Source organism: Archocentrus centrarchus, chromosome 24 (assembly GCF_007364275.1).
Source record: "Archocentrus centrarchus isolate MPI-CPG fArcCen1 chromosome 24, fArcCen1, whole genome shotgun sequence".
Lineage (NCBI taxonomy): Eukaryota > Metazoa > Chordata > Actinopteri > Cichliformes > Cichlidae > Archocentrus > Archocentrus centrarchus.
The window spans coordinates 28721791-28749167 of NC_044369.1; the positions used below are offsets into that span (position 1 = coordinate 28721791).

Consider the following 27377-nt stretch of genomic DNA (forward strand, 5'->3'; position numbering starts at 1 on the left):
CAGCCAGTAGGCATGGATCTTGTCAGCTCCTAGTGCTGTCCAGCTCTTCATTCCACAAACTCATCGTTGGACGTTTGTGTTTGTGATGCTGACAGAATCTTGCTCTGGGAAGTTGCTATGGTCTGCTTTAAGGTCCACCAGCCACTTGGCGTTGGTGTTGTGAGAGACGCCTCTTTCTCCCAGATGTTCTTCCAGTACTGCTCAGTTTCATCTCTAGGCGGGTCTGCCCTTGTGCCATTTCCCCTTGTAGCTGAGAGTATATCCTGGATGCATCTTTGGAGAACAGGCTTTTTATTCTCTTGGAGGTTTCTAAAGCCTGGCTTATGAACATCTTGTTGTACCTCTTATTAATCCAGGACTTGTCTCTCATGACGCCCTCTGTAGCCGACTAACATCCTTCCAGGCTTCACTTATTCTGGCTTCCAGCCTTCTCCACAGGTAGCGTTCTCTGCATCCATTCTTGATCTTACACCCAAGTTCTTCTAGGATTACTCTCGCAGTGACATATGTGATTGGTTTTAGTGATACTGGTAGTGGGAATGGTGCGTAGAGCAGTGTTCACATCAACAAGCATCTCCTCTGATCCAGTGGAGTCGTGCTTCCAGTTGGGCGACTACCTTGAGTTTGGCCACAATCTTCATCCTCAGCTTACTAGATGCAACTGCCATTGTAGGTGGCTGGGCATCATCTGGTTCAGTTCCACTGCTCTCTTCTACAAACCGGATTCCAAAAAAGTTGGGACACTAAACAAATTGTGAATAAAAACTGAATGCAATGATGTGGAGGTGCCAACATCTAATATTTTATTCAGAATAGAACACAAATCACAGATCAAAAGTTTAAACTGAGAGAATGTATCATTTTAAGGGAAAAATATGTTGTTTCAAAATTACACGGCGTCAACAAATCCCAAAAAAGTTGGGACAAGGCCATTTTTACCACTGTGTGGCATCCCCCCTTCTTCTTACAACACTCAACAGCATCTGGGGACAGAGGAGACCAGTTTCTCAAGTTTAGAAATAGGAATGCTCTCCCATTCATGTCTAATACAGGCCTCTAACTGTTCAATCGTCTTGGGCCTTCTTTGTCGCACCTTCCTCTTTATGATGAGCCAAATGTTCTCTATAGGTGAAAGATCTGGACTGCAGGCTGGCCATTTCAGTACCCGGATCCTTCTCCTACGTAGCCATGATGTTGTGATTGCTGCAGATTATCTTGTTGAAAAATTCAGGGTCTTCCCTGAAAGAGATGACGTTTAGATGGGAGCATATGTTGTTCTAGAACCTGAACTTAGTTCTCTGCATTAATGGTGCCTTTCCAGACATGCAAGCTGCCCATGCCACAAGCACTCATGCAACCCCATACCATCAGTGATGCAGGCTTCTGAACGGAGTGTTGATAATAACTTGGGTTATCCTTGTCCTCTCTGGTCCGGATGACATGGCGTCCCAGTGTTCCATAAAGAACTTCAAATCGTGACTCATCTGACCACAGAACAGTCTTCCATTTTGCCACACTCCATTTTAAAAGACCCCTGGCCCAGTGCAAACGTCTGAGCTTGTGGAGCTTGCTTAGAAATGGCTTCCTCTTTGCACTGTAGAGTTTCAGCTGGCAACGGCGGATGGCACGGTGGATTGTGTTCACTGACAATGCTTTCTGGAAGTATTCCTGAGCCCATTCTGTTATTTCCTTGACAGTGGCATTCCTGTTTGAGGTGCAGTGATGTTTAAGGGCCCAGAGATCACGAGCATCCAGTAGAGTTTTACGGCCTTGACCCTTACGCACAGCAATTGTTCCAGATTCTCTGAATCTTTTGATGATGTTATGCACGGTTGATGATGATAACTTGAAAGTCTCTGAAGCCATCTTGGCTTCAGAGAGACACTGACACTGAGAAGCTCTTTTTATACCCAATCATGTTGTCAATTGACCTAATTAGTGTTCATTGGTCTTCCAGCTGTTCGTTATATGCTCAATTTCCTTTTTCCAGCCACTTATTGCTACTTGTCCCAACTTTTTTGGGATCTGTTGATGCCATGTAATTTTGAAACAACATATTTTTCCCTTAAAATGATACATTCTCTCAGTTTAAACTTTTGATCTGTGATTTGTGTTCGATTCTGAATAAAATATTAGATGTTGGCACCTCCACATCATTGCATTCAGTTTTTATTCACAATTTGTTTAGTGTCCCAACTTTTTTGGAATCCGGTTTGTACCAGGGTTCACTCATTACGTCCATACTGCTCACTATTGTTCCCAATGTGCTATAAGCCTCTGGATCTCCAGCTTCAATAGTAGCCGTCTTCTAGTGATGTTACTGCACTGAGCTACCAGGTACTTCTTGGTCATCATGGATGTTTCAGTGATCTTTCTACTAATCTGTAGTTCCCACATACATTGCATATAACCTCTCACATTGGGCTGGCTGGTATAGAAGCATTCCAGCAGCCCACCTCACATCAGTATGTCCTGATTCCTCAAACACTGACGCGGGGTGTTGTAACAGCAGGAAACATCGGAGCCAGTGTGTTTTTAGTTATAGATCTTTTGCTCACGTTCTGAGGTGTGTGTGTGTGTGTGTGTGTGTGTGTGAGTGTGTGTGAGTGAGAGAGAGAGAGCGAGAGAGAGAGAGAGAGAGAAAATAACAAAAGAAGATAAAAAAAAAAACCTGAGAAATTTGAACATGCAGCAAAATGTCAGAGTGCATGTCAGAGAGAAGGACTGAAAAAGTGAGATCACTATATTTGAAAAGCGTGAGAGTGAGGGGGGAAATAAGACATTTCCAAAGTGGCCCACAGTGCCAAGTGAGACTGACAAAGCAGCAGCAATAGTAGCAGTGCATAATGGAGTAAGCGGGAGCCAGCAGACCGGAAGTGACAGACTGTGTGTGAGTATTAACAGAAAGGGTGAGTGAGACAACCAGGCATTGGGAAAGCAGCCAGTGAACTGTGTGTGAGTGCTCCATTGCTTAAGACAAGCCCGACAGTACACCGAAGGACCACACTGCTCCCACCGTGCACCGCTCTCCCCTCCCTTCTGTTCCAGTCTGATATCAGAAGTTAGTGAATAGGAGCCATCTGGATGTGATGCAGCAGCACATACGCCTGCTGAGCCAACTGTACTTTTATTTATAACAGGAAATACTTTCTGGCTGTACATTCTGGGAGTGGGAGCGATCGTTTCACCACCTTCCCACCCTTTTTTCCCCTCCACTACATCTGTTGTGACTTCACTTTCTCCATCCTTCTCTTTATATTCCATCCAACATCTGCTTTCACTGCTTCTCTCTCTGCCCTGAGAAGAAAGAGACACTGAGGCACATAGAAACTGAGGACACAACAGCTTCACTGCTGCTCGATACAAAGAACTAAAAATGAGAGGAGCTTGTTATTGATGTGGTCTGCCAGACTGTGGGAGATTTCCTCACAAAGGCTGGAAGCATTTTGTCCCCATTTTCAAACACCGTTTCTCTTTTCCATAAATTCCAACTCTGTGCCAGCTAGCCTGGATTTCCTGAGGGCATCGTATTTTTTTAAGATTACGGTAAGACAATAAGAGGGATAAATAAATTAAAGAAAGGCAAGCAAAATCAGAAGAGAAAATCATCTTGAAAGACTGAAGTCAACATGCACAAAGACCCTTTAGAGATGTCACACCACAACAAAATTAGGACATCTGTGTTGAATCTTGCAAGGAGCAACTAGCACATCACACAGATCAGATATGCATGCTGCCATTTCACCCTGGACCTCAGACTTACACGGACAGCAACTATCAGTCAAATCCAAACTTCAACTCCAAGTTGTGTGTGAAGGGTCATCACTGGTGATAAGATCTGGATCTCCAGTTAGCAGTTTTCAGCTGAAAACAGTTCCGAAGCCCGAAGGCAGTGCATCATGTGAGAAGGGAAACCAAGAGAACGCTCATCATTTTTTGGACATTTACAGGATCGTGCACCACGTGATCATCCTCCACTTAGAGTTCTACTGTACTAGCAGACCTCTGGCATCAACAAGGCATCCAGAGAGCTGCCGCTCACTGGATAGCTTCTCTTTTTCAAACCATTGTGTGTAAACCCTATTGAGTCTGTGTAGAAAAATCCCAGCACATCAACAGTTTCATGAAACATTCAGACCAGCCCATCTGGCACCAACAACCACGCAACATTCAAAGTCACTTAATTCACCTTTCCTCCCCACTCTGATCCATGTTTGAACTCAAGCAGGTTCTCTTGACTACGTCTACATGCCAAAATGCATTAAGTTTCTGACATGTGACTGGCTGATGAGACAGTTGTACAGTTCTACCATTTCTAAGGGAAGTGGAGGCATTATAAAGTGATTATGCGATGCAATTATGAAGCTTCTCTGCTGTTAGTATTTTTTGAAAAAGACTATCAGAGTAGTGCAGGTCCCCACATCACCAAGCCAAATCAGAGGAAGGATGAGGAACTTACACGTCAAACTCGCTGTCCTTGAGGATCTCCTTGACTCTCTTCATGAAGATTTTCTCACTCTCTGTTGAGGTGACAAAACCACGATCTGGAACACATCAGACAAACAACTTCAACACTGCACTTTCTGGCACCTGGAAACAGTCGTCGCTTAGACTCCAGCCGTGGAATTCTTTGCTTCAATTAAAACATTTTGGTCAGTAAGAGCCGTTAAGCATGTTGGTGTTAGCTAGATAAATTTGGTGTCAGTCAGTAATAAAATGTGGCTGCAATTCTGCATTCTGTAGCAAGCCTGAAACTCAGGGTCTTTCATAACTTGTTTATTATAGTTTGCTCTATACAAGCTATAATAATATGTGGACATTATTTCCCTCTCGCTCCACTTTTCAATCCTTGAGAATCCCATGTGCTTGGATGTTGGCCTCAGAACAAACTCTTCATCACAGCGCAGGAGTGGCTCAGCCTCTGATTATTTATCAGCACGTTTCCATAACAGCTCTGTGTGTGTGTGTGTGTGTGTGTGGGGAGAATAACTCAGACTTTAGCAAGACTGGAAGGGTTTGTAGCTAAAAGCCAATGCTTCATCACTGATCACACGGACAGCTCTTTGAATGATGACTCTGACCTGTGGAGGTAATGGAAAATGTAAACACTGTCTTCCAGTGGAAGAGGCTCCAGAAACAAAACTAAAACACCACAGCTGCACAAACAAGGCGCTTAACATGAAAGAACGACACAGTTAGCCACAGAAGAGGTTGTACTGCTTCCAGACATGCTTAGAACAATAACCAGAAAGACTGACGCCATTAAAATGAAACTCGCTTCCCTCAGATTAGAACAGAAGAATTTTGTATCTAAATCAACAATGTTTAAAAACATCCCCCTCCCCTCTGGATTGAGAAATTGTTCCTCAAACCATTCCTGAACAGTATGACAAAGCACATTATCCTGTTGAGACCACCTGCCATTAGTGAATATTAGATTAGCTTCCAGGAAGTCGAGCAGGTGGCCTGTAACAATGTTTAGGTAAGTGTTATGTTGCAGAGCATCATCCTGCTTCTGTCACCTCACCTGCTCACAAAGTGAATCCCGCTGCCAGCTCTTCTCCAGATAACTGACACGTGTGCCCCCGGCCTTTGACATGATGTCAAAGAAAACGAGATTCATCAGTCAAGTCTGTATTCTGCCACTGCTTCGTAGGTCACACTGACGCTCACAGCTGCTTTAGGTGGTGGACAGGAGTCAGGATGGGCACCGTGACAGTCTGCGGCAGCTTCATACACATTAAGCTGTGATGCACTGTGTTCTGACAATAGCCAACATTTAGGCTTTCAGCACTAGCTCTTTTGTGGGATCAAGGAATTACCAAGAAGGGAAATTCCTCTAAAAGCTTCTCCTCCAAAAATGAAACCATTTCCACAGACTCCTATGTTAAAACAACTGGTGGTGGGTGATGGGTTTTTTCTTTCCTATGGCTGCTGTTACCGACAGACGTGCCAACAGAGTCTCTGTAGCCAAAAGCTGCCTCACCTCTGCTAATTCCATTTGCTGGACCTCTACACCATGTTTGTGCTGTTGCTGCCTGTTAATTCAATTTAATTCAACTGTATTTATATAGCACCAAATCACAACAGTCGCCTCAATGCACTTTATGTTGTAAGGTAAAGACAATACAGTGATTACAGAGAAAACCCAACAGTCAAAATGACCCCCTATGAGCAAGCGCTTGGCGACAGCGGGAAGGAAAAACTCCCTTTTAACAGAACCAGGCTCAGGGAGGGGCAGCCACAACCAGTTGGGGGTGTGGGGAGGGAGAAAGGACAAAAGACATGCTGTGTTAATGAAACTATCTGAGCCAAGTGCTTAAGCTTTTGTGTAACCTCTTGTATTTCATTACCATATTTGTGACTTAGCACTAACTAGCAGGTACGTGTGTCTGTGTGTTGCACACGTTATACTCCCAGTCTGATAACCAAGCTTTCTAGCATTAGTTGATAGTTTAGCACTTCACCCTCTCATCCAAAATTGGTTACATCTGGCCCCAAACAACCAGTGGCCCAAACAGTCAAACTGAAAAGTTGAGAAATGAATGGGTGACATCACAATGGCTATGACCATACTTTATAATCAGTGCTCCTTATGGGCCTTCACGAACCTGTAGCAGGCTAACTTTCCTTTGTTCCCAGAGCCCAGAACCCTCAAGTCTTATTATCATACCACAAAAAGACCCAAAACAATGGATGTCTCCTTGTAACACGTACAATATGTGTATCAAAAGCCACACAGCACTTTTATGTGAGCTCCACTATTGTCCAAAAACTATTAAAAACATCAGTGAGCCACACTGTTGTACTGGCTGACTGACATGTTACTTCATTACCAATATCAGCAGCAGACCTGTTGTTTGTTCTAACTATGACTTCTGCAGCATAATGACAATTCGTCTGCTATTATTTGGCATATGTTGTCCTACTTCCAAACTAAAAGAACATCTTTATCCATTATATTCACAACAGAGAAATAAATTAAGATGAGGCTCAGATTTTCCTCTGTGGATGTCTGCACCTTGTGACTCAGGAGTTTCCATCTGGGAGGGCTGGTTCTTCTCCCTCCTCCTCTGCTTCTCATCCTCCCAGATGGCCTGCAAGCCAGGGTTCCTGCCAATCTGATCTGGGCAAAAAAAGAGAATCACAGCACAAAAGGTGTCAACTCAATACCATCAATTTTTTCTTCCTGTCCTTACCAACAAAGACTTTAACTTTAACTTCAAAGTATAAAGCCATTTTCAACTCCAGGAATGAGCACATTATTTTTGGGTGGCCTGGACCTTTATACATGTTCCCACTGCAGGAACATCTCCTGTAGGAGTTCTGCTCTGTGTACCTGTCATTACACAGACATGCAAATCCAGCACAGATTGGACAGAAAAGAGAGACAGAGTGAGTGCAGATGTAAATCTGCCTGCTGCATTTATTAAGCGGGTGAACTAAAGGGAGGATTTAGAACAGTCTGGGCCAATAGAAAATAACTGCTGTCAGAAGAAGTGCAGGGCTCAGTTTGGAAATTTACTGGATCTATGTAACATATTTAAACATCTGTCAAAATACAGCTATTCATGTGAATAATGTCTGACTCTTACAATGTGCTGTTCAGGTCTTACCGAAAGAAGTTTGAGATTGTACACAAGGTGTGAGTTGCCCACAGGTAGCTGAGAGTCAGATTAGCTCATCTGACTTTAATAAATACCAGCAGGAAGCAGGAAGATCGAGAGCAGTGCACACATTTACACGCGTGGCACAGTAATACCTTTATCGGCACGTGGATCGCTGAGGATTTCAAAACACAGATTCTTACTCAGCTCCTTCACATTGTTACAACTTTCCACAGAACTTCCTAAAACTTTTACTGTTTTTCTAAAAGCACAAACAAAGGTTAGTAGGAATCTTTTAGCTCCCTGACGGTCCGGCTATACAAACTGTAGTTCTTCAGAAGAATGCACTTGCTGTCTATAGTGGCCTCTTCTTTCCTTTTCAGGCAGACTCTCTGTGTGGTTAAATCTTGTTCAGTCCAGTTTGATCTCAATCATAAAACTCATGGTATCTTTACAGCCCAGATGGAAGTACAGTCTTTAACACACAAGCACAGCATTCAGCAAAACTGGCACTGCTGAGCCTACCTGAGGCCCAAGCTCCAACAACAGTCCCTGCACACATGTGGCTTTGAATGTCAGACAAACAGCCACTCAAAAAATGTTTGACTATAAGACCAGGACATCCACGTATATCAGTAAACTGCACCCTGGTGTTTACCCATGCTCCCAGTTTGTCCCTGGCTAATGAATGGGACAAAAAATTGATACTGTGTGATGACAACACCAACAACCTAAAAACATATAAGATATTTAGCATCCCAGACACACAAACCAGATTCCTGCAAGTAAAAATGCCAAATATGTAGGTAATAAGATTTTCAGTAGCTTTCTGGTTTATATTTGTAGTCCACTTCTAGTCTGTGTTGTATTGACAATCACATCTGAGCAGGCTTTGGTTCTGTGCAATCCATGGGAGGAGCCGATAGACAGCACTCGGAAAAGAAAGTCCTGTTCCCAGGGGCTAAGCCAGTAGACTAGCCAATGTGTTCCCAGATTGGAGAAGGGAAAACAAAAAAGACCGGAACATTTTATTGACTTATTTTTCATTAAAACCCATGCCTCATTATTGCTTTCTTTTTTCCTCTTCGTTCAAATTTTTCCCACCAATGCAAGTACAAGAATGAGCTTTCTTTCTTTCACACTCTAAAATAACACAAATCCAGATGTGTGGGATTTAAATGGAAACAAAACGCTGCATCTGCTCTGGAGCTACAATGCTGTGTCACGCAACATCATCTGCTTTATTGGCCTTGCTCTGTTTCATCCCCCTGTCTCATCTCTCCTGTGATGGGAGGCATTGTTTTTGTTGGGGTCTTGCTAATGGATTTGATGTGTGGCAGCTCTCAAAGGGTAGAGGTCTGAGCAACATTCAATCACTCATCCGTGCTGTATCTTGAATTTTGTGAAAGTGTGACCTACTTTCCTACATTTGTGTCAGCACTGGTTGCAATACTTACTTTCAATATCGAGGCGGTTGAGGACATCTACAGCAGCGGCATCAGCCTCCAGTTCGCAGGTGCTCTGCTTCTCCACCTCATCCAGGACTAAAGAGCTATAGTGAGTGAATTTTTAAAAAAAGAGTTAGTAAAAAAAAAAATTAATGAATAAAATTCTAGAATTGTGATTTTCAATTCTCTGCAGCATTGAAATAAGCCAAAAACACTGGATGCAGCTTCTGCTTAGACTAAGATCTGAGCAGCACAGTCTATGAAGGAGAGATTCACCAGGGTAGGGCGTTCTCCTCCCAGCGGACGAACGTGCCTCCAATGGTACTGTCGCTGAGCTTGGATGCACAGGGAATCTTCCAGGGGCTGATGCTGCTGGAAGCAGATCCTTCTGAGTCTGCCTTTGCTTCATCTGTTAAAACATATAGACACACGTAGGCACGTGAGAATACAGCACCTCCATACTCCGAGGACATCTGTTAGTTGTGTTTTTGGCCTGCTAACTTTCTGTTGATCAAAAGAAACGACAGAATAATCACTTGTTTTTCATATATACACTCTTTTTCTTCTATAGTGCCAAATCACAACAACCTCAAGGCCCTTTATATTGTATAGTAAAGACAATATTCAGAAAATACAGAAAAAACAACCACAATCAGAGGAAGCACTTGGTGACAATGAGAAGGAAAAACTCCCTTTTAACAGGAAGAAACCTCTGGTAGAACCGGGGGGGGGGGGGGGGGGGGGGGGGGGGGATCTGCCGCGACTGGTTGGAGGTGAGGGGAGACAGGCGGGACAAAAAACAAGGATAAGCAGAAGAAAATGGATTGGTGGATGGATGGAACGTTTCAGAACCAAAAATAACCACATCCAAAAGGTTGAATAAAACTGCACACTCCAAAATCTGGGTTAACTATACTATAAAACCATGCTCAGTAGGGTTTAATATTTTTCCCGAAAATGACATGAATCAAATCCCGGGAAATGACGAGCCATTTCCCGGGAATCCCGGGAAAAAGTTTATTTATTTTTTTATTTTAATTAGGCCTTCTGTAGGCTGTGTCGGCCTTAACCTATTGTGATATTGTAGAGGTAGCTTTCCAGCTATGTCCTGTTATGCCCAGTAGGGGGTAACGTCGGCTTGATTAACGCAATAAAACCTACATCTCGACATTCGAGTGCTCGAGATATGCGGTGTTGTATCGTTCCTCAACGCTCCCTTAACAAATATAATTCGAATATTCCTCCATTGTACATGGAATTATACCAAGATATTTTACAACTGCTGGTGCAAAACAATACGGTTCATCTCCACAGCATTGATAATGGCTCAGCCACGCTGTCGTGGCGACATCTGTTGCGCTATATCTCCACCAGTGGAACGCTGTAATAGTCATTGAAAAGTTAACTACCGTACTACACTATAATATGGCATAACACAGGGCCTTGAGTAATGCTCCACGACTTGGTCATTGCCATTCTGGCAACAGCAAATTTATAACACCGTGTCTGAGGGTTAAAGTAGGTTCGCTGTGAATCGTCTATTGAAAAACTGGCCAATCCTTATAGCCTAAAAAATATACATTTTACTCAACTCCATTTTAAAAGCGAAATATGTTAAAGCAATCTATTTCATGATAATTTCTTCACACATTAGGCCCGCATCCTAATTCATGATTGTTAGTAAGCGGCTGCAAACGAGGAAAAGAAACACTCGAAGTTAAACAGATATTTCTTTATTGTTCAGGGCAGGCATATTTTATAGGCTATATAATGCAATATAACAATATATAATAATATAAAATTATATAATACAAAATACCTTAGGGTAAACACATTGCCTACGATTTCAACAAATTAAAGAGGAAAAAAGTACAACTGTTTAATACCTCTATTAAAACGCTTGAGATGAAGGCTGAAGCCTTAAACGGAGGCTGAACGTGCCTGAAATGAAGAGTAATGCTTTTCGCATTAAACGAACCCTTCTCTCAATATTTCCTTAAATTTAACATTCTGAAGCTTTCTTTTCTTTCTGAAAGTCAAATCGACGCGCGCGACTTTTTTCCCGGTTTCCCGTCTAACGTTTCCCGGGAAACGGGAAATGGTTCTGATCGCATTTCCCGGGAATCCCGGATCCCGGGATTAAACCCTAATGCTCAGTGTTTAGACAGATTGGGTAATAATTTACAGTATTTTTCCTTCCAAATACATTCGGATGACTTGGGGGCATTCATTTACACCTTGACTGATTGACTTGCTAACTGCTGCCAGCGTGTCATTTCTCAGTTCTTAGTAATTAAACTGTGATCCACACTGTTAGAGAATCTGTGGTGTAATGAGCCATAATTATCCTCTTTCATTGCAGCAAAGGCAGGTACAATAAAACACCATTGTTTTGTCACATGGAGACTTCTTTTGGTACTTGTGACACTTTTTAAATCTCAGTATTTAAGAGGAGAGTGTTCAAGCTGCTTAATGGACTTCAAAACACATTAAGGGTTCCACTCATCTTGAACTCGCCCATTTTACCAGCCCAGCCTCCTTTATCGGCTGTCATTTGATCCCAGATTAGGAACTTGCTTTCAAGTCAGACTTTGAGGGGAGCACAAAATGTAAACTGGTGTACCAATTATTAGAGCATTTTGGTTTCTTTGTTGTATGGGGCATTGGAGTCTTCTTTCCGTTGATTGCATCACTGTAGAGGTGGATCAAACACGGGAACTGTGCTTTTGTTGGAGGAGAGTCAGGCGTGAGGACTTTTATAAAAGAACTTTATTAAAAGAACAAGTGTGGAATTTCCTGTCTGGAATCTTTAATGGCCTCGCAGGTGAAGGTGGCCCTGCTGGGCGGGATGCGGGGGGGGGGGGGGGGGGGGGGGTTTAGTTTCTATCAGGGGGGAGAGGAGTTGGTTAAGGTTCACCAAAGATCTGAAGAGAAACCCCTAGTGTGACACTACAGCAGTGAGGCCCAAGAGACTGTTAAACTTCAAGCCCACACGCTCATCTCTCTCCAGGAGTTGCAGCACGTGTGAAACACATTAAAACATGTCAACAGTTCAGTTCACTGCAGCAGGAGAAACAGGCAGGCCAATAGATTTTGGACAGTGACACAGTCTTTGTAATTTTGCCTCTGTATACCAACACAGTGGATTTGACATGAAACAGTCAAGGCGTGACTGAAAAATACAGCTTTAATTGAAGGGGTTTAACAAAATTATTGCTTAGGAATTTATGAGGAATTATTTGGGAATTACAGACATTTTAATACAAATTCCCTTATTTTGAGAGACTCAAAAGTAATTGGAAAAAGTTAACATAATTTTAAATATAAAGATTGCTTTTAATCATTGGAAGAACATTTTTTGCAGTCAGTAAGTGCCTGAAGTAGAACCCACGGCCATCAACAAATGCAATGTTTCCTCCTTTGATGCGCTCGCCTTTACTGCAGCCGCGCTCAGTCGCTGCTTGTTTGTGGGTCTCTCTACATTCAGTTTTATGTGCAGAAACTGAACAGCATGCTCTTTTGGATTGAGATCAGGTGATTGACTTCACTATTTAAGAACATCTCATTTCTTTGCCTTGAGAAACTCTTAGATTGCTTTAGCAGTGTACGATGGGTAGCTAAACATGACTCTACTATAACACTGCCTCCACCATGTTTGACGAATGATGTGACATGCTTTGGATCTGAGCTGTTTCTCTCCTTCGCTCTACTTTTCCCATCATTCTGGTACAAGTTAAACATGGTTTTAATCTAAAAACATTTTTGTTTCAGAACTCTGAACTTTCAGATGTTTTCTGGCAAAGTCTAATCTGGCCGTCCTGCTCCTGAGTGTAACCAGTGGCTTACACCGTGTTGTATAAACATTCATGGTGGTGTCTCTTCACTGTAGACTCTGACAGTGATATGGCCTTGAGAGTGTTTTGAATTTGTTAGATGTTGTAAAGTTGTTTTTCTTAACCATTGAACTCCATTTATTTTATCAGCTTAATTTGCTATGAAATAATAGGGGAAAGGTCTCACCGGGTCATGAAACTGCTTACAGTCAATTCTCCAATTACAATTGAGGCTCTGAAAATAGGAAACCGTGTATAAAATGTCTGTAATTCCTAAACAATTAATGTAATACTTTTGTTATGTTCCATAAATTAAAGCTGAAAGTCTCGATGGTTTGATTTAAATCTACTTTGGTGACGTACAGAGTAAAACCTTATTGGTAGGCAATAACAGACAAATTTAGATATTTGTTGTAGCTTCAGTTTCACTTAAGTTACTTATGGTAAATGGTAAATGGACTAGTTCTTATATAGCGCTTTTCTACTCAGTCTGAGCACTCAAAGCACTTATACAACACGTTTCTACATTTACCCATGCACACCCATTCATACAAGCACATGATTAATTAAGCTAAGTGCTTTTAATTAGCTAACATTCACACACATTCACACTCCGACGGTTGCGTCGGAGAGCAACTTGGAGTTAAGTATCTTGCCCAAGGATACGTTGGCATGTAGCCTGGAGTAGCCGGGAATCGAACCTCTTACCTTCCGATCAATAGGTGACCTGCTCTACCTGCTGAGCTTATTCAAAAAAAAAGATCTGCAGCCAACAGATACTACATACATACATAAAAGCAAAAGGAGTGCATCAGAATGCTAAGGACAACATACTAGGAGGCATTTTTATAGCTCCCTGCTCCAGCATGAAACCTGGTGAGATACAGTATGGTTACCTCTCGCTCTTTTTTTTTTTTTTTTTGGGGGGGGGGGGGGGGGGGATACTGTATGAAATATTCTACATACGACCTCATAATTCATAGTGTAATAGCAGCACAAGAAGAGCAAGGTCATAAAATCAGTAATGACTCTAATGTCAGTTATAAAGCAATATCTACACATACACATTGCTTACATTAGGCACTATAAATCATACCATAATCTGTCAGCTATAGTAGAAGACTAGACCAAAAACTTGTGACTAGTGAGCAGAGCAAAAGTCTCTTTTATTGTTTCAATGAAGACAATATTATTTCAAAGAGGGGTCTCCTGGCAACAATGTGACTGAGCCGCAAACTCCAGGGCTTTAAAAAAAACAAAAAACTTTATGGATGAGCCAAAACCTAGCAGCTGTGTATTAGTTTTAATGCGTGAAATCCTAGCACTAGCTGATAACTTAGCACATCACCCAAATATGGTCACTTCTGGCTCTAAAAAAAAAAAAATTACAAACAAATAAACATTGTGGCACCGAAAATGCTCACACTGAGTCCTCATCTGCAGACTGCAGAAACCAACAGGAACCGTTTTTTAAATCTTTTTTTTTTTTTATGAATTATTCAGTTTCCACCACATCATTCAGCTATGTACTTTCCTGCTGAGCAACAAATGGCAAACAGACAACACTTAATGACAAACCTAATGGCCAAAACGGTGGAGGATTCAGCAGGTAAAGACACACATTTCCTCTGGTAATTGGTGATGAGAAGCTAGAAAGGAGGGAATACTGGTTTCATGTTGGTCAAACTGCCTGAAACGCCACTTCAAGACTAATGGTGCTCCCTGTCAGCTTAATGTGTAAGAAGACAGAAAGAAAGAAGCCAAGAAGATAGCACTGCAGCTTGTAATTCTACATGGCAGAGGACTTATTTTTATACAGCTGCTTACAGAGTTGCTAAAATTAGATAAAGACAACATGACAGGTGCTTCCCATGTTTTGTTTACATATTTTTTGTTCACAGACCGTCATGTCCAACATTTAGTGTGTATTCACCTTATAAATCAGACTGTTTGAAGCCAATACCTAGAGAAGCTGCACTGGGTGTCTAGACTGTTACTCTGTAGATGTGACACAGCTCCACAGGATTCAACTTCAGGAAGCTCAGGCAAATACAAGGGACAGAGTCTGCAGACTGCAGATCCCCATTATCTGCTTGCCATTTCTGTCCTCACACTTTCTGACTGAAAAGCTTCCTGAATTACTGTCAGGTGGGGGTGTGCTTCCTCTGTATTTTACCTTTGGTCCTTAACGAAAGGAACAAGACAAAATAAGTGCAAAGAGGTCAGAGAAAGGATGTTCAGAGAGAGAGAAAAGAGCAAAGACCACAAGACAAAACATGTGAAGGGAAGCGTGAGGACAACATTAGGGATGAAAACAGAGAGAGCTTTCACAAGACAACAGAGGCATCCTGAGGCTGAGGGGAGATCAGGACTAATTCAATATGACATGAGGCATGGCAACCTTCCCCTGGCCTGCTCTCATCCCTGATGAGCAACGAGGGAACAATGAAGTGAAGAGTAAAGAAAGCCGGCACTGCCAACTGTCCAACAGAGATGAAAAAACAGCAGTCTGTCATGCATCCTAAAGCAGACTAAGAACTGCCCCAGAGAGAGGAGGTTGGAGGTGAGGGCATATGCCAGATTTAATCTAGGTTTAATTTAGCTTTTTCCATGTATGAGACACTATTTTGGTGTTGTATACTTTCTCTACTTTGTCACCTCTTAATGCTGGGTAAAGGTGCTAAGGTGCCAGTACTGCAATAAAAAAAAAACGGAAGAAAATCCTACTTTAAAAAAAAAAAAAAGAGAGGAGGACAAGCTCGTCCCTATCCACATCCCTTACCTTTTTTCCGGCTCCTTCGGAACTTGACAGCTCCCAGGTTAACCAGGTTCATGCCATACAGGTTGTAGTCTATGAAGAGCTGCAGGAGGTAAGGGATGTGGCCCTCGTGGGGCTGGTAACTCTTGTTCATCACGGCTCCGCTTTGCAACAGCTCACACACTCTGCAACAAACACAGATTGTTCCATTAAAAAAAACTGCTCATACATAATTAAACAAATGTTCCCTCAGCCAAACAGTGTTAACCACCAAGCCTAAATCCATGCATTAACACACACACAGATATGATTACAAATAAATGTTACAATTTCATAAAGTTGGTAATTGGTAAAAATAACAATGCAAATAATATTCTTTTAAAAAAACTGTCTCGTAGCAAATTTTTTTATACATGCTTCTCAAAGAAATGCTCCCAAATCATCCACCTTTACTATCAACTTTCCTTTGTTTGGGGCCCATTCTGTTCACTAGCTTGTTATCTTGCAAGTGTGCTTCCTTGTCCTGCATGTCGCTACACAGATGACAGCAACATGACTCAGGCAAGTGGAATTAGTGGGGAATTTGAAGCCTGGGTATTGACAATCTATTGCAGAAGGAAAAAAATACCATAAACTGCTGTATCAATATTTTTTCCCACCTGCCAACATCCCATCAGAATTTGTACCGTCCTGTTTTGCTCTCGTCTACCCCGGCGAGACAAAGATGAATGGGCAGCAGCTGACTGCGTGAATGGTTCAGATTTGTCCCGGGGTCGTGTCTCCCCTTTAAAAGGTAGGAGTCCTGTGTTGACTGATGGACTGGCTTATCAGAGACGAGTGGCTGAGGTTTTTCTATTCTTTAACACACACACACACACACACACACACACACACACACACACACACACACACACACACACACACACACACCCTGAACCTCAGGATTTCAATAACATTTGTTTTTTGCCACTTGCCCTTCTTCTGTTCCACCTTCCTTCTAATTTTAGACTCATCTCCTCTCCTACCCCCCTGGTTATACATCAGCCTCTGTCACTCCCTCCCTCTCTGAGTTACTTGCTCTCTGCCAAGCACCATATCAGTAGCTTCACTCACATTTTCATCACTAACACTGATCACTCTGGCAAATAATTCACAGTGTTCCCGTGTGCTTTCATGCACGAACACACACTCAGCCAATCAATGAGCACAGCTGAATACGCAGCAATCGATTTCAGTTTAGTAAGCTGGCAAACCCATACGCACACAGTGTGGCATTCAAACAACAGGAGACTGGGGTGATCTCTGCTCACATTAAACGACATCGATCTGCATTAACCTTACCTCTTGACCATCTGAGGATTGTACAGATAGATCTTCATAAAGCGCTTCTCCTTGGCATGAAAACCATAGAAAGGCCTGAAAGGGGAAAAAAAGGCATTCAACATTTAAACCTACATCACTCATGACTCCATATTTTTATGTTTTTTTTTAAGTAAAGGAAAATAAGTAAAATGTATTTACACAGCACCTTTCAAAATAAAGGTGCTGGAGCCTACACAAACATTATGTAGGAGTAGGCCATGGATAATAGGTAATGATTTGAACTAGATATGAATAACTTGAGCTTATTTTATATTATTATTAGGGGTGGGACTTTAACGCGTTAATTTCGATTAATTAATTATGGGGAAATTAACGTGTTAAAAATTTTAACGCATTTTAATCGCACTTTGCACCGTGGAACGTTTCTCAGTGCGCGAGTTCCAGGCATACAGATTATATCGACGCACAATGTCCAAATTAGGGGCTGCATCCTGCAAAGGACCCGGCCCACGTCTTTCGCAGCCCACGAACACCACAAAGGCCGGAAGTGAGCAGCTAGCCTTCATATCAGCTGCCGTCACCTCTGCGTAGCTCATGTCGCCTAGCAACCGTGAGTGCGAAGCACAGCTGTGTAAAAGCAGCTGTTAAACGGAGAACGAACTTTTTCTCCTTTTTGTGGTTTAATTTTAAGTCTTTAATTCAAAATAAGCTGTTAAAACAAGCATAACACATTTCAACATCAAAGAATACAGCTGAGAGAATGATTAATTTCCAACTATAACAAGTGAGACATTAATGTTGAATAAAACTATCCAGTTATGATGCTTAACTTTAATTTCAGGTGTTTGCTTATCACAGGAGCACTTCCACCCTTCATTGGTCTGTGTAGTAGACTGGTGGGAAAATGAACAAAATTTTGAAGTTTAAGCTTATGTATATTGATTCATTCATCAACTAAACTTAAATTAATATTTCTCATGTCAAATATTGAAATGCGATTAAAATGCGATTCATTTCGATTAATTAATTACAAAGCTTGTAATTAATTCGATTAATTTTTTTAAATCGAGTCCCACCCCTAATTATTATACTACAGTATCTTCCGAACTAACTAGGCAGCTGAATGTCTTTTCTCCTGACAACACTTTCCTTAAAGATATCACACACTGTAGGGTTAACTCGAAAGAAAGGCAAATATGAAATGTAAAAGTGAGGTCAAAGGTCAAATGTGACATGATACTTAGTTTTCTGCCTTGCATTCTGCACAGCCAGTAGGCTCTGATCACATGACCATCTTAAAGTGCAGCCTGAAGTTGATGGGGAGCCAGTGTAACTGAATTAGCAACGGTGTGACGCGTGAACACAGATGCCACTCAGCGGCATACTGTGGGTGGGACTACTGTGCTTACAGACTGTGTGCCTGAGATGACCGTACTGGAGATATCTGCACTCAGTGACATCATACTGAGCTAAGAGAAGAAAAAAAAACCCCTGAAACTTGGAGAGTGAGTGTTTCGAGCAGTTTTAAGACTGATTACTTACACTTAAATCGGCTTCTGCAGGTCCCCTTTAACAGGGCGTGCAGTTAAACTGCTTTCTGGGGCAAATCTCAGCTCAGTTGTGTCACTACAATAAAGCAGACATGAGTCACTTACATGCCAGAGACCAGCACCACCTTAAAGACATGCTGGTTGTTTGAGGTGGGGTTTCCCATGGCGACATTGAGGGCCCTGTCGATGCTGAAGGCCACCTGCCGCAGGTAGCGCTCTGGCTGTTGCCCACAGTCGTCGTATGGCACATAGATATAGGGAAACACACCGTGGAGGTGGAGACATGTCTTCTGGCCTGCAAAACAACAACAAAAGAATCTGTTTTTTTTTTTTTTAATGTTACATTTAATGTCATTTTTCTCTGCCACCAAACTGCAATGTGCCTTTTTATGAGCTCATTTTGTATGCCATCTGCTCTTCTCTGAATTTACTGGCTGCAAATCTGCTTTTGATGCACTTTCAGAAAGCACTCAAATATAACCTTGTTTTAAATCTGGATGATGCCAAGTGCATGCTATTTACTGGAACAAGAGTATACAGCCCACTGTCCGTATGTAAAGGCTTCACAGTCAAAGTAAAACTGAGGATTATTAGAAATACTTTGGAATATGGCTGGATGCTAGACCCATTTTGAAATTCCATGAGGAACCCCATTTATACTAAAGAAACCTTAAAGTGGGTGGTACATGTTTCTCCAATCTACAGTTTTGTCCGCACTTGCAAGCTACTTGCACCACCTTGAAACCATTTTATTCATATCAAGTGTGCTGCTTTCCATCTCAGCTGATAGCCTTTCAGTCACAATTGTACCATAATATAAAACGGTGGGATGAAACCATAGACAGAATAAAACTGGTGCATCAGTTCAGAGTTAGAAGAAATGAAGCTGCATTAAACCTGCATCCTATCTGAAGTCAACCAAATAGTGATAGTCGCTTTCTGACGTGACCTCTGGAAACACTTTCCTGCTCAGTTTATGGGTGACGTGACCCTCATTTTCAGTCATACTGAATTAAAAATTGTCTGTTTTGTAAATCGTGGTCATGTTGCAAAAATGGAGGATTATCTGTGGTATGCAACAGCAACCTCACTGACAAATGAGTTAATCGATCGCAAGTCATTAGCCAATGAGGTTCTCCAGTCAGACCCACCATTCCGCATCACATCCGGTTTCTTACAACCGAGACGGCAACAGCAGAAACGCTCATCTCAAAGCTTCAAAACGGGACTTCAGAAACCGATGGGTGACGCCACAGTACTACGTCCATCTTCTATACCGTCTATGGATGAAACAGGGAGACCAACTGCATCATATTTATATTTAAGCCTCTACTTCAGTGTCCAGTTCCTTCTGCTCCCGTTACATTTAAACACAGCACCAGTAGCTGGACCTCTTTTTCATGAATTTGAAAAACTGGGTTTGAATTCTTGGCTGTCAACTGCAATAAGCTACAAAATATATTAAGCTACTCAAAAGGTTACATTTATGTATCAATTATTTTTGCAGACGCGTTTCTTAAGTCTGAAAATATATTTTCATAATATGAAAGGATATAATACAATTTAATATTAACTATAAAGTTTTCCAACTATTAAAACTTTATAAAGGCAAAAAATAAATACTCGCCATTATCTCTTGTGCAACACTGTAATATGAACACACATGCTGTACATTTTTAGTCTTTCATACAACTTCCTTTACACAGACATTTAAAACTACTGACAGGCTGCAACTGAGATAAATGGACTGTGCAGAGGGTCTAGTACCCCCACCACCACCACCCTGAAACACATACACTTACTTACACACACACACTTTCTGACTGATCACTGTGGAGCAACACAGACGGATGAGTGCGACAGAGGAAAGCTTGAACTCCTGTGATTCATGACAGACACGCATGCAGCGTAAATGCAGACCATTAGCTGAACAACTCCAGAGAAACAGAGCATGGGAGGAGCACAGAGGGTGATGTGAAGTCAGGCCAGCCGGTGCAGGGATACAGTATTCCTAATGGTGTGACATCACGCCGTTCCCAGACAGACGACACACAAGAGTCATCTGAGGTGATCTGTACCGCAGACACCACTACCGAGCTCCAATTCATTCTCTCAGCGCGATTATCAGCCTGGGCCCGAGCTTTTATCTGCTGTCGGAAGCTTTACAAAGAGGATGGTAACAGCGGTGTGAAAATTAGGACATCAAAGGCAGAAGGTGGTGAGGTTTGCCCAGGCTAAGCCTCTCCTCTCTACTTATCTCGCACCAGTGACAGGCTGACAGGCAGTTGGACAGGAGGAGGCAGCACTGAGCGAGAGCTTGACTCTTGCCCAGACTTGTCTGCACATACCCAGAGACTTCCCAACTATCACCACCGGGAGAAGATAGGAGAGTAAAAAGGGGGAGTTTCTGGCAATCTTCCTCCACCCTGCACACATAAACCCACAGCTTGCCAAGTCTCCATCCTCATGCTATGGAGCGACAGATGCCGTGTATGATGCTGCGCTGCAGTCCCCAGGGCACCGTCGCTGAGACCCCAAAAAGTGGAGCCTCAAAATAGCAAAAGAAATATTCTCAGCATTTCTGCACCAAGATAACACGGCAGGGCGTCTGAACAGAAAAGAGAGGGTGATGCAAGATGGAGCAGGTGCTGAAAGACAATGAGTTCCTCAGAACGTGCCTGAATCAGGCATCTACTGTATGTCGATGCTGGAGCTCACACAGGTAGAGCTGCTCCCATGGAGGGAAGCAGCCGATGTGGAAGAGCCACTTTCTTTCCTTCTTGATAACAGACTGAACTTAAAAAGCAGCAGATTCTAATATTTGAGGAGACAGAACCACAAACTATTTTTTTTTGTCATCTTAAGCTGGATATCTGCTGTTTTTATATCCATGAGTTGCACAAAACAAGCAGGCTGAACACTATGAATGCAGAAAATTGTACTGCTCACTATTTCTGATCCAGTCCCTCCTGGTGTATTTATTTTAGCCAGTGTTTCTGTAGACATCAACCAATTGGTGTGCCTGATGTCAGCTTATTTTGCTCATAATGACCAGGGATGTTGATGTGTTTACTGTCACGCTTGTAAGCCCTCACTGTTTGCCGTTATGTTGATTAGACATGCAACAATTAGTGGATTTATCAGTTACTTGACTGTTAGGAATCTTAAAGACAACTAGTCTGTAAATTTCTGCTCTTTGTCCAGCAAAGCAGGAAATCTGAGACGATCAATCAGCAACAAAAAATATTAAGATTAAACTATACCTACTGAGATCATATTCAGTTCTGTATTTTATCCAAATGTATCTTATACTGGGCCTTGGTGCAGTCCCTCAGGTCATCCTCATCTGAAACAACCCATTTTAGCTCCATTTCTCCTCCATGTTAGCCAGCTTTCTTCTAATTGGATGCCCCTCATAAGCAGAGAGTTTGAAAAGCAGGTTTTTGGGTTTGCACACTCTGATCTCACCAAACAAAACCCTGATCATGTTTGGTGTTTGTCCTCATGTTGGGGAGCATTCACCATTGTTAACAGTATATCCATCCATCCATCCATCTTCTGCCATGCATCCAGATCCGGGACACAGGGGCAGAAGTCTGAGCAGAGATCCCCCTCTTCACAGCCATCTCCACCAGCTCCTCAGTTGGGAGACAGAGGCATTACCAACCCAGCTGATAGACATAATTCTCTATAGCGTGTCCTCGGTCTGCCCAGGGAAACACCTCACCTAGGAGGTGTCCACGAGGCATCTTTGTCAGACGCTTGAACCACCTCAACTGATCTGTTTTAATGCAGATGAGCAGTGGTTCAACTCTGAGCCTCCAGTGAATGAATCTTATTTTCTTTAATGAGGGAACCTTCTGTCACTAAACTGTTGGTTCTTATTTTTTGGATTCAAGTATTTTGAAAGCTACTTACATCCTACTTATGGTGACATGTTTAACCTTACTAGGCCACTAAAAATATGATGTGATGGTTCTAATGAGGACAATAAATTAATGTTTATCAGTGTAATCACAAGCTTTAAAATGCTATTTATAGTCACACACATATCACATTATAACAAACTAATTGCAAAGCAAGTCAATCCTTATAGACTCCAATGTTTAATGTCCAAGTTTAGGGATGATGTTTTCCTGTTTACAGCCCGGAAGAAACTGTGTATAGTTTCAAATGCTAGAGGAGTTCATATTTTACATACCTCTATGCTTTGAGCTAACTCGGTACTTCTATTTGATCCTGGGACACGGAGTAAATGTTTGTATATGAGACATGAGCATTCCTTAGGAAGACAGAAAGAAGTCACCAATTTCACAGATTACTGTGCTGAAGACATTTATGACTGTAATAACAAATTTAATAGCCTCTGTACTTCAGGTTCATTTTAAATGCAGTTTTCACATCAAATATTTTGTGATCTTGAAACAAAATAAAACACAGGCATAAAAATGGGAGTATTTTATGACTCCCATTTTTATGCCTATGTTTATGTATATTTTTATCCAAGGAATGAGGTGTCATCAAAAAAAGACAACTGATTAATCACTAATGAAAACCTGGAGTGGCGGCTCATGGCATGCAGACAGACAGTGCGATCAGGAAGTCTTGGTCTTGTCTGTACCATGTGGTTGTGTGTCTGCATCGAACACTGCCAAGGTGTCTGTGAGGGACTACTCGGGGAGTCGCACAAAGGCTGGCGGCCACTCCGGCAGTGAGGGAGTGGCGAGAGCGGCGTGTCTGTCCTCAGCCTGCCGAGTCAACATGGAGTCTGACTCTCGCTCTCTCGCTCGCGCACGCACACACACACACACACACACACACACACACACACACACACACACACACACACACACACACACACACACACACACACACACACACACACACACACACACAGTAAAAGCAGCCAATGCCGACTTTTGCTGCAGTTGCTAGGCAACGGTGGCAGCAAAGCAAAAGCCCCTGACGGGCAGCAGGGGAGATAAACAAGTGGTTCTTTCCACCCAGCTGGTCAGGCCACAGAAAGAGAGGCAGAGGGAGAAGGAGTGTGAGCGTGTCTGAGGAAGAAAAGAGAAGAGCTGACAGACAGAGGTGTGTGACTGCAGGAGAGAAAAAAGCAGGGAAATGAGAAAAATAAGAATACAATGCAGCAGAAAGAGAGCTGTAAGATAAAAAAAAAGATATTATAGACAGTGTGCATATGTTAAGGAATGAGGGTTTTGAGGAACTAGAGAAAAATAAGCACAACCGGAAGCAGAGGGCTGAGCAGGGTTTCAAAGACAAAGAACAATTGCTGCTTCCAGTGGATGGCTTGTTATTGTGCTACAGATTTAAGCAATTAATCGGGAACTTTGTGAACCTGACAAGAGGATCAACAACCCATCATGTTATCAACCATCCATTTTCTTCTGCTTATCCTTTTCAGGATAAGGCTGGAGCGAGAGGCAGGGTACATACACCCTGTACAGGTCGCCACTCTGTCGCAGGGCTAACACAGAGACAGACAACCACTCACAGTCACACCTTTGGGCAATTTAGAATCACCTATTAACCTAACCCCACTAACTGCATGTCTTTGGACTGTGGGAGGAAACCCACACAAACACGGGGAGAACATGCAAACACAGAAAGGCCCCGGCCGAGGTGGATTCAAACCCAGGACCTTCTTGCTGTGAGGCAACAGTGCCGTGCTGCCCCATCATGTTGTGCTGAGGTATATTCTTCCAGACACACTGTTGCTTATTTCCGCTACATTAAAGTGCTGTCCAATTAATGGTGCAGGAAGCACAAAACCTGCTCACAGGTAATCAAAATCTGTCAATCAGCCATCATAGAAATCACTTTATCATCAGGATTCACCAAATCAATTTATTATCTCCAGAGATCCAGATGTCCTGACACTGGCATCTGTAAAGGCAGGGCACAGAAAGCAGAGAAGAAGGATTTGTAATTTGAAGTAGAGTCTAGGCGCGTTTTGCAGGTGACTGAACAGGTATCTCTGTACACTTCCCTTATTATAACAATAAACAGTCTGTCCACTGGTCATATCTGGCTTGTTCATTTTTCTCCTGAAAAACACAGCTGCTGTTTGCAGCAGAAGCTTGATTCCTCCCACTCAGATCAGCCTGTGTCTGAAGAAGAGCTTTTCTGGGGTTGTAAGATTTCAAATGTTAAACTCAAGCTGAAATCTTCAAAAAGCCTGACATGACCAAAACCCAAAGGTACACAACTTATGATATTAAAAAGAGAGAAGCACTGAGGAAGTTTGTTTGCACTGCTGATGAGGTGACAGCTCCCACACATCTCAGCTGTTCCCAGCCAAATGTGTTGTTTCCCATCTCACTTCCTGCTGAGGATTTGTGAATGAGGACAGGAGGGAGGGGCTGTGATAGCTCTGGGGCCTTATCTTTGGGGGGCAGGAGTGCTGAGACAGAGGAGCTCGACCTCCCCCCCCACCCCCCCAAGCTCTTCTCATCCCAGCCCCCAGCCTCTTTGTGGTAATCATCACTGCAGCTATGACTCAGCATTGGCACTGAAGCCCTGCACTACTGCTGGGACAGTAAAATGACCAGCAAGCAGTTTAGCTATAAAAGGTGTTGATGCTTGTTTCTGTACATGGGAACTGGCTGGTTAAAGACCATTTAATGTCTAATCATGTGCACCTCACATCTAGATAAGTGGCTTTTTAAAGTCATCCAATTTTTTTTTTTAAGATGTTTGCGATCCAGTGGTGTACTTTTGTCATATAAGCCCAAGAAACCTCTGGCACTGCCGCATTTCCACCAACCATCAGCCATACTGGTAACTTTTTCCTTTGGCTTAAAAGTCTGTTTACATTTTCAGCAGCTTTCCCTGCTAACAAGCCCCAATTTGAACCTTCAGTTCCAATTACAGGAAAAACAGTCATATTTCTTAGTAAAAATTTAAACCCAGTCGCTGATGGTGGTGAAGGACAAATAGGTGAATTTACGTCACTGCTGAGGAGCTGGTAAAATGTGCATGTATATGAAGCCAATTTGCAGAAGCAGCATCAAATCTCCCACCCTTGTTACAAGCATCACTTCTGAGCACAAAATACACGAGTGCCTGCGGAAGCAGAGAAACAGAAAGAACAGACCTGTATTTATAAAAGGTGGGCTTGGTGAGTACTGGTGCCATTTTTTCAGGAACATTCTCCTCCGCACACACATTTATACACCTGAAAGCTCTCCACAAACCATTTTTTTAAGATCCATAATCAATAACCACATTTAAAACATGGCTTTAAGTGGGGCGAATTAAGTGATGCCACAAGGATAACAAAACAGAAAAAACACATAATGACACCGTTTTCTTCCTGCAAGTGTTCATTTTTTTGATCCCCAATCTTTACTCCCCAGTTTGTGGGTGCAGTTAGCCTCACACTGTAATCATACAGACAGCTGCTGCTGCGAGGAGTGGGAGAAGACATTACTAAAAGCAGTGCTGGTATTAATTAAAAAAAAGCCCAGAGAGAAATGTGCGAAATCTAGGACTGAGTGAGCACTCCCACCGCCTGCAGAGAAAATGTCAGAACAGCAGAATACGTGTTCGCTGCTCCCGACTATGACGACGGAGGAAGAAGAAGACGACAAACAAAATAACAATTCCCTCACCTTTGGGAACTTTAATCGAGGTGTACTTGAGCAAAGATTTTAATCTGAACTCAGAACTCACAACAGGGTCTCTGAGGGCACACTGGTGACCAAATAGGGGGCGGGACACATGTATTTGAGAGGGGGAAAAAAAAAAAAAGGCGAGAGAATAAAAGGCCAGTTAATCAGATGCACATGCACACAAAAACACACATGCTGGCAGTCAGTCTCTAGCTCACTGAGCAGCCTGGCAGAGCGCCAAACAAATGAGACAGCAAGGGAGAGGAGGCGTGTAGACGGAGAGGAGCAAAGCAAGTCTGTGGTACAGAGGACACTCATGTTTCACAACACTAGATTTAATGCTGGTCTTAAGATGTGTTGTGATGGACTTTTTTTTTTTATTTGAGAAAGAGAATAAGATCAGAAAGTCAGATCAGAAGATTGACTAAGACTGTGAAGACAAGTATGCCCCGTTTACACTTTGCTATTTCGAGTGTCTTGTATCCAAGTGAATCCATAGCCAGTATAAAAAAGATGGGCAAAGCTTCCTCGTCGTAATAATGAAGCCAATGCAGTAGTGCCTTGAGCCTGCATTCTATCTGAAGACCACTAGATGGTGAGACCCATGGTTGCAAAAAGACTTCAGGTCATATATAAGTCAATGGGAAAATGGCTTTCTATCTTGACCTCTAAACAGTTTCCTGCTGAGGTTATGGTCTTGGTCATATCATGTTTCAAAGAGGAAAATTATTCATATTTTCCACTCACTTTTTGGCTAAGAACTTGTCTTTAGCCAATGGGCAACCTGTTTCAAAGTCAGACACGCCCCTCCTTGTCCCATACGTTTTTGCAACCAAGAGGACGATGGTAGGAATGCTCATTCCGAGGCTTCAAATCGTGACTTCAGAAACTAACAGGTGACATCACAGTAGCTACATCCATTTTTTATACTGTCCACCCATCCATTTCTTCTACTCATCCTGTTCAGGGTCGCGGGGGGGCTGGAGCCTATCCCAGCTGTCATAAGGTGAGAGGCAGGGTACACCCTGAACAGGTCGCAAGCCTGTCACAGGGCAGACAACCATTCCCACCTATGGGCAATTTAGAGTGACCAATTAACCTAACCCCAGTAACTGCATGCCTTTGGACTGTGGGGAGAAACCAGAGTAGCCGGAGAAAACCCACGCATACACAGGGAGAACATGCAGACTTCACACAGAAAGGCCTGGGCCAAGGTGGATTTGA

The 27377-nt window shown here is 42.6% G+C and overlaps 1 protein-coding gene across 3 annotated transcripts in view; it reads right to left on the reverse strand.

Moving 5' to 3' along the window:
- Positions 1–27377, reverse strand: part of rev3l (REV3 like, DNA directed polymerase zeta catalytic subunit) — an 88536-nt gene that overhangs the window by 29003 nt on the left and 32156 nt on the right. For all 3 annotated transcript variants that reach the window (XM_030722203.1, XM_030722202.1, XM_030722201.1), the window contains exons 2-8: positions 18625–18814; positions 16988–17062; positions 15671–15831; positions 9332–9464; positions 9065–9159; positions 7022–7126; positions 4460–4544 (exon numbers count right to left, since the gene is read on the reverse strand). In XM_030722203.1, coding sequence (XP_030578063.1) covers positions 4460–4544; positions 7022–7126; positions 9065–9159; positions 9332–9464; positions 15671–15831; positions 16988–17062; positions 18625–18814 — 844 coding nt within the window. The remainder of the gene's footprint in view (positions 1–4459; positions 4545–7021; positions 7127–9064; positions 9160–9331; positions 9465–15670; positions 15832–16987; positions 17063–18624; positions 18815–27377) is intronic.